We start from the raw sequence: 8,264 nt of genomic DNA on the forward strand, positions 1-8,264 counted from the left end.
TCCCACATCAGGCTCGGCGCATCGCATCTTCTGCCCCTCGCTGAAACAGGGCCTCCAGCAGCGAAGCGAGCGCACAGCAACAGGCGGCCCCCTTTGGCACGCCACATGGTAAGGCCGCACACACTGCACACGCCGAGATACAAGCTGTCTCGCACACGCAGAGGCCAACGACGCGCATCACCGACGCGCTTACAGAGCCCGCCACTCAATACGCCTATATGGGAGTAAGAAGAGAGTAAACTATTCTAGTGCACTGCTTTCTATAAAAAGGGAGTGCGCTAGAAGACAGCTTGCTTCCTCTTTACTCTTTCTGTCTAGAGTGTAGAGTGCAGTGTGCGTAGGCGTGGTGTAGACGCGGCATGCCGGTTGGGGAATTGCAAAAGGGTGCCCACGTCCGGCGCTGACGTTGATGTTGCCCATCGCCCGGACGAACGCGATGAGCCGGAACAGCGTGTAGTCCAGAGTCATGGCGACGGCCGTGTGGGCGGCGCTGATGGCGAGCGCCCACAGGTGCGCCCACATGTCCTGCATCTCCTGGCGTGTCATGCGCACCGAGAAAGGCCCCACGAAGCTGCGCCGCTCGTAGGTCTTCAATGGAAGCAGAGTCTCCAGGCCCTACGAGTGGGGGGGAGGAAAACTTGCGCAAAGAAGGACGGGGGGGGGGGCACAGCCGTGACGGAAAAGAAGTTTACTAAAGGCCCACTTTCGTCACTCCTTCCATGGCGATAACCAAAGAATAATCAATCCCGAGAATCATACATATTCAAAAAAACGGTAGCACTAAGCGGATAATTTCTGTAAAAATGCTGATGCCCAGGATACGAAAGTGTCGAATGAAATAATGACTTAAAATACTTCATTCCTAGTGGCCCATACATTGCAGAAGTCTAGAACGGGGTAGCGTTATTAGAAAAAGAAACGTAACTATTGCATCACTGAGACTAGCAAATTATTTGAATTTCTGAATGTCTAAGGACGATAAAATTGTGTACAAGCACCCAGTCGCATACAAAAAATGAATATCAAACCATGAAACTGTTCTATCACCTGCCAATGCAGCAGTACGGCCATAGTCTGCTTTGTCGTTAGTGTTAGGTATTGCATTTTGGGTGGAACAGCTAAAACGGACAAAAGGAAGAAAAGTAACAATGAACACACAGACGAGCGCAGTAGGCAGTTATCTTCTTAAAGGCCTAGTGCATCTCTGGCGTTAGGCAGGCACTTTGACCTTGCTTTAGCAGAAAACTTGGGGGGCCTTCTTAATTATATATATATATATATATATATATATATATATATATATATATATATATATATATATATATATATATATATATATATATATATATATATATATATATATATATTAAGGAAGCCAACAGTCACCGAAACCAAGGTGCATAGGGGAATGTTTCTATTTTTTTTTATTTTTAGTGCCAATCAATTAGTTTAAAGAAAATTACTTATAAAGCAGCAGAAAAAACAACCATGCCGCCGGTGGGATCCGTACCCACGACCTCCGAATTTCGCGTCCGGTGCTCTACCAACTGAGGGCTGTCCAATCTGCTACTTTCATGGGTATTTAAGTCTTGCCTGTAAGCGAACCTTGAGAGTGTTCACCAGCGCCACCCTCGTGTGTGTATATATATATATATATATATATATATATATATATATATATATATATATATATATATATATATATATTCTTCAAGAAGAAAAATGTGATTGCATTTAGGTTGCCTGCCACGGAGTCTACAACGAGTGCCTAATGTTCTTGCAATTTTGGCGGCAAAGCTCCGGTTAGAAACGGTTCCACTGCCCTTTTATGATATGCACGCGTCATCACCTTCTAGGACGTTACAGTACCTTCCAGTGGATTATCCTATGAAATTATACTAAGCCGACCCACTAATTCACCGTAATCCACCCATTAATCCCCGTAATACACCTTAATATATTTTCTGGGATGGGCCTACTTACAAAACTTTGGCGGTTCTTTGGAATTCCGGGTGGGTTGTCCAACTTCCAAACATTGGGGGTGCTGATGACGCCACGACCCTCTCCACCAATCGTGAAATATCGGTACAGAGAAGATTGAAATTTTTTGTGAGACGATCACCTAAATGCCATCGCATAAGTGCGTTTAAAAAGGACGTTTTCGCAGTATTCTGAGGAATGAATCTACTTCTGTAAGCATAAATTAAACTGGCATTTTTGCAGCCTGTGTCATAAGTGACACGCCGGGCATTACGAGGTTAATTCATTTTGGATATAAGTACAGTAATTTAACAACAATAGACGCACAGTTTACCAAAAATATGGCGGCTGTGGGTGCGTGCTGAGCAACTGTGTTTAACACTGCACAGTGAAGCCCACCTTGAGTGCCCGCCTCTTGTCCATCTCCTCCACTAACCAGGTGACGTAGTAGTTGTCGAAGTCGTCCTCACGCAAATACCGGTAATGGTACTGGGTCGCCCTGGGCATGTGCGGATCAGAAGGATGATGTTACCAATTGTGCCACTTCATCACACTCAGTGCGCATGCACACAGCCTGTGCGCAGGTCATGATGCCCACAGTTCATATCATATCTCACACTCAGTATCATATCATTTTGATTTCCCATAAACAACATACAAAGAACTATGGGAACGTCTCAGAAAAAAAAAACTGCAGATGGCAGCTTGACAATTTTGACCACCTGGGGATCTTTAACGTGCACTGACATCGCACAGCACACGGGCGCCTTAGCGTTTTTCCTCCATAAAAACGCAGCCGCCGCGGTCGGGTTCGAACCCGGGAACTCCGACTACTGATCCGCTAAGGCGCCCGTGTGCTGTGCGATGTCAGTGCACGCTAAAGATCCCCAGGTGGTCGATATTATTCCGGAGCCCTCCACTACGGCAACTATTCTTCCTTTCTTCTTTCACTCCCTCCTTTATCCCTTCCCTTACGGCGCGGTTCAGGTGTCCAAAGATATATGAGACAGATACTGCGCCATTTCCTTTCCCCAAAAAAACCAATTATTATTATTATTATTATTATTAACCCGTCGCCTGGTAGCAGAAGAGTGGAATAATAGAGCGTTGGCAAATACACTGATAAAACAAAAACAAGCCAAAAGAAGCAAATAACGGAATAATAAACCGTGTAAGTTCCACCGTGAAAAAAAAACAATATAAAGAAAAATGGCATCCAAATCAATAACTAGATTAGTACTAATAAAAAAGGTCGGGTGCAGTGATTACATGCAGCAACGTAACGCAGAAATTAACCATTGGATTACTTAAACAGCACAAAAACAACGTCAGCAGCAATAATACCGCTAATCACTTGATAACGAGCGATGTATAAGATCATTGTTCTCAGAGGAAAGCGTCAATGAAACTCTTTTAACATTTTGTGAATAATTTATATCTGCTCGTTTTTTTGTTTGTGTGCAATACTATTAACACACACACACACACACACACACACACACACACACACACACACACACACACACACACACGCGCGCGCGCGCACACACACACACATGCACATTTCTCCTCAGCGCTGCGGCCTTGTTCGAACCCGCTGCCTCATGCTCAACAGTCTAACGCCACAAAGGGAGTAAGCCAAAGAAGCGGATATTGGTTGCAGACACCTTAGCAGAGGCTTTCCCAAACAACACAGATCAGTCCTGTTGATGCGCTAAAACTTGATGAAATCGCGTCCCCAAACCGTTTGTTTTTGATTGCGCGGAAATACTTCCGCTGAGCTCGCGAAAGTATATAACCTAGTGCGCCCAGCTTCAGATAAAGCCGCCCTACGTCCGACTGAAGCTGCCGTTATGAACGGAGCGACGGTGGGCGGCGCAGCATTTGACCCGAAAAACAGGCGCCGCACTCAATATCGGCCCTAGCAGCCAGAGGTGCACACACGGGAAACAATAGCTTCGGCACGACTGCTACAGTTAGCCTTTTACTCGTTTACTTTTTTTTTCGCATCTGAAAATTAATACACAAACGCCGATGCAGCCCGAAAAGAAACGCTATCTCTGGCGTCACACAAGCGCCTTATCATCAAATGGAGTGAAAAATGTTAAAATTCTCTGAATGTGCACTCCATTCCAAGCATATCGATCTGCCAAACGCTTTATTGAACCTTCTATACCCGAATGAATGGCGATAAGATCTTTTGCGATTTCTACGGACGAACACAACAGCTCAAAACAAGAACTACGGATAGGGAGCTGTGCACGAGTTCAACAGTAGCCAGAATAGCAGTGTGATGGAAAACCCGAAGCGACAACGCGCATGCCAGACGACGAAGCCAGGAATAAAACGAAAAATAAAACGGGGAGAAAGTTAAGTGGATGGAGAGCATATACGTTCGACCCTATGATCTCGGATACACAGGCAGGGCTAAGCGTGCGGCGATTGAATTTGAAGCATCGCCGTCAAATTAGATTCTAGGGCCGCCCTGCACGAGTGCGGGACGCGCAGACGGGTGGAAGCGAGTCAGGCCACGACGCTGCATTGTCAGTTCCTGTTAGCGGCGCAGCGGCGAGAGTTCTTTCAGATTCGGGATACTCGGACAGCGGGATCAGGAGAGGCAAGACCACGCGCTTCATCTGGCGTGATAATCGCGCCGTGGTCATTAAACCAGGCACGCGGCCGCCGCATGGAGCCATTAAGGGAACACCGGTACGGCGAAGAAAAAGAAACAATACAGACAGTGCCTGCCTCTCTCGCCCACACTAAAAGCTTTACCGGAGCTAGCCGTCCTGTTATCCGAACCACTGGACTTAAAATAAGCCCAGTAATAGCACAAACGTGGACAAACTACGCTGAAAGCAAATCATGAACGTGGGAGTGGCCACTATGGAAAGGATCAAGTATGACGCCAGCCAGTGTTGGCGAAGCATGTGTGCGAAACATACTGCGCAGCTAAGCACATTTTCAGTTTCTAGTTCTCCATCTTTTTCATCTCCTGCTTTATTTCTTGTAACGCAGGAAAATATGAAACGCGCGTGGGCCTCTTTGACTACGTCGTAGTCAAGCTGCAGAGTACGCGGTACAAAAATATCAGTTACTGCGCACGCGCACGAAATTTTCATGTTTTCTAAACGCCCTATACACTCACTTTACGAAAAATGATATACACCCTCCTCGGTTTCTGCAAAAACGGGCACTCTCTCCTATATAGCTGTAGCTAAGGTATAAAAGAAACATGACCTTCGGGCTTTTTTTTATCTAAAGCTATGCTCAGAAGGGCGCTTCAATAATTTCTTTCTTGAAAAAAAAAAGATTTAGGATCTTGACTTCATAAAGCGATGCCCCTATAGCACTTGTTGCCCGTCACGCTGTCGAAAACTAGCTACCGGCAGGAACAACTTCCAAGTTACCATAGAGTGTGAGATAACACAGAACAATGTTCTGCCACACAAGAATTCCAGCACTAAAATGCATAAGGTTGATCATCTAGAAATGAAAAGTGCGGTAACCATATCACTTCATCGTGAACACTACTTCTTGGTGGACAGGCGGGAGTGAAAGAAGAAAGAGAGAAAGAGGTGCCGTAGTGGAGGGCTCCGGGATAATTTCGATTACCTGGGGATCTTTAACGTGCACTGACATCGCACAGCACACGGGCGCATTTTGCGTTTCGCCTCTATCAAACGGGGCCTCTGCGGTCGGCTTCGAACCCGGGAACTCCGGCTCAGTAGCCGAGCGCGTTAACCACTGAGCCACCGCGGCGGGTGTAAAATATGTCGATCACCGAATGTAGCAATTCTGCGTTGCCCGGTCTCGCCTGTACTACTTTTTAACTGATGAGTAAGTTGAGTTGAGTTGATGTTGCATGCTACAGGTAGTGTTAACCTTGCGCACTATGCTGGTAATTGTTCCACCGTAGCGACACTTAAATGTTAAATACAGTCCCCAAATCAGGCACATTAATGAGAGCTAGATGATCTAGATCGCTATACACATAATCATGCATACGTCAGGTTGAATTTTTCACGTCTCTGAACGCAACCCAGAAATAAAATCCTCACAAAATATCATCCCTTTCCTTCGACTCTGAAAAATGGACCAGTTAAAGACATATCGAAGAGACAGAACAAGGCGTGAACTCTTCTTTCATACGTTTCTGTTTGTTTGCGCGGTTACAATATGAATTCCAGTACAAGCCACCTACTAGCCCACCTGTCTTTGTTGAAAAGCCCCAGCATCGAACATAACGGGACCATAAGGATGCCCTGTGACTCTAACAATATATGCCAAGAGCATTTGAATTAGCGACACGGCACACCGGCTGTGGTTTACGGTTTAGAGGATTTAACATCCCAAAGCGACTCAGGCTATGAGGGACGACGTAGTGAAGGGCTCCGAAAATTTGAACCACCTGGGGTTCTTTAACATGCACTGAAATCGCACATTACACGGGCTTCTAGAATTTTGCCTCCATCGAAATGCAACCGCCGCGGCCGGTATCGAACCCGCGTCTTTCGGGTCAGCAGCCGAACGCCATAACCACTGAGCCACCGCGGCGGGCAAGGGCACACCGGTTCTGACTGGAACTATGTAGAGCCAAGAAGTGGACATTTAGACACAAGTCCCCCCTTTTGAACAAAAGAATACAAAAACAGATAATTGCATACACTTGCGGGGGCTATAATTTTCAGACGAGGCTTGACAGCGATGTCACATCTCTCACAGAGGCACAGAAAATATCGGCACAGCTTAATTTGTTTGTCATTACTGGCCAGCAAACTCCTCCTCTATCCACAGAAAGATTTTGACAACTTTGTAGCTGATGATCGAAGCCAGGCTATCATTTAGCACATTGTGTGCTGATGTAAAGAAACCAACAAACACTAGTTCCGCCTTCGCGGTTCACTGAGAAGATAGAGCACTGCAAATGTATGGTTCGCAGGAATCCCATCCGCTGCGCTGTAGAGCGTGTTCAATGTGGTTCGTTTTAATTTTTTCTTCCTCTTCAAAGCAACGACGCGCCAAAGAGCCTTATTTCGAGGCACTGGATGCTAACACCCGTTTATCAGACGCTTCAATATAAGCTTCAAGACCATGATCGGCTTCAGCAGAAGTGGCTAACGTTGAACATCAGTTTGCGCAATGCAGAATATTTTGAAGCCGTTGCGTTCTTTCTGCTCAGCTGGCCCTTTCCACGCAATCAACAGAATGTGCACGCCCTTCAAAAATTCCATCGTTCAGGGAGGTCAAATCAATCAAGTATCTCAAGGTGACGTAAAACGTGTACGGCCGCATTCCGATGGAGGCCAAGTACAAAAGACGTCCGCGTGCTGCCCAATGTCAGGACGTGTTAAAGAAGTCCAGGAGATCGAAATTAATCCGCTGGAAGCTCCGTACCGGTGACTCTTTCTCCCGACTTCCTTTAACCCCATTTCTCATCCATGCCCTGACGGCTCAATTCGGGCGCCCACAATGAGGCAGACAGCTACTGCGCTTTTCCCGTTCCTAGAAACTAATTACTGATATTATTATTTACCTGACGCGCACCGCACAACACAACTACCATGGGCATAGAAAAGCAACAACTGCCCATTGTATGAACGTAACTTTCAAACCTGTATTCGGCAATAGCCGCAAGAACAAAACATTATGATTCTACAAACTACGCAGACAAAACCCTTCGTATAGTTTCGCATTCTACGCAGCGCGTTCTCGAACCACCACCTCGCCACCTTTGTAGACCATGTCTCCGTAATGCCGCGACTACGCCACATGTAAGTTGCTAAAATGTCTTAGCGGCCCTTTTTAGCTTCTTACAAAAGCAGAAAGATAGAAGCATGGTGTGCGTGCGTGTTTTCTTTTCTTTTCTTTTTTTTCTGAATCTAACACGAAACTAGCAATTTTTATTTATTTATTTATCTAGTTATTTTGTTTGTTTGTTTGTTTGTTTGTTTGTTTGTTTGTTTGTTTGTTTGTTTGTTTGTTTGTTTGTTTGTTTGTTTGTTTGTTTGTTTGTTTCATATCGGTTTTTTTCGCAGAACACCAGATATGAAGCAAGCTCTCTGCCATGAGCGATTGATTTTTCAGCGTAAGTTACTCACCACCGGGATTAACAAGGGTTATCACGAAAATAAAACACCGCACGCAACTTTTCTCATCAGCCGCAACAGCGAGAAATAAGCCTAAGCAGCCGCCACGATCAAAGGGAACCAACCAAGCGCCGAACTTGCTCGAGATGCAGGTGCCTTTGTCTTTTCAAATAACAGCAACAAGCGAAGAACAAT

At 45.7% G+C, this 8,264-nt stretch overlaps 1 protein-coding gene across 1 annotated transcript in view; it reads right to left on the reverse strand.

Moving 5' to 3' along the window:
• The window catches only part of LOC144095261 (DC-STAMP domain-containing protein 2), a 66,901-nt gene that overhangs the window by 14,633 nt on the left and 44,004 nt on the right, over window positions 1-8,264 (reverse strand). Inside the window, exons 8-9 of the mRNA XM_077629041.1 lie at window positions 2,380-2,479; window positions 393-615 (exon numbers count right to left, since the gene is read on the reverse strand). Of these exons, the coding sequence (XP_077485167.1) occupies window positions 393-615; window positions 2,380-2,479 (323 nt within the window). The remainder of the gene's footprint in view (window positions 1-392; window positions 616-2,379; window positions 2,480-8,264) is intronic.

The sequence above is a fragment of the Amblyomma americanum genome, chromosome 6 (assembly GCF_052857255.1).
Source record: "Amblyomma americanum isolate KBUSLIRL-KWMA chromosome 6, ASM5285725v1, whole genome shotgun sequence".
NCBI classification, from domain to species: Eukaryota; Metazoa; Arthropoda; class Arachnida; order Ixodida; family Ixodidae; genus Amblyomma; species Amblyomma americanum.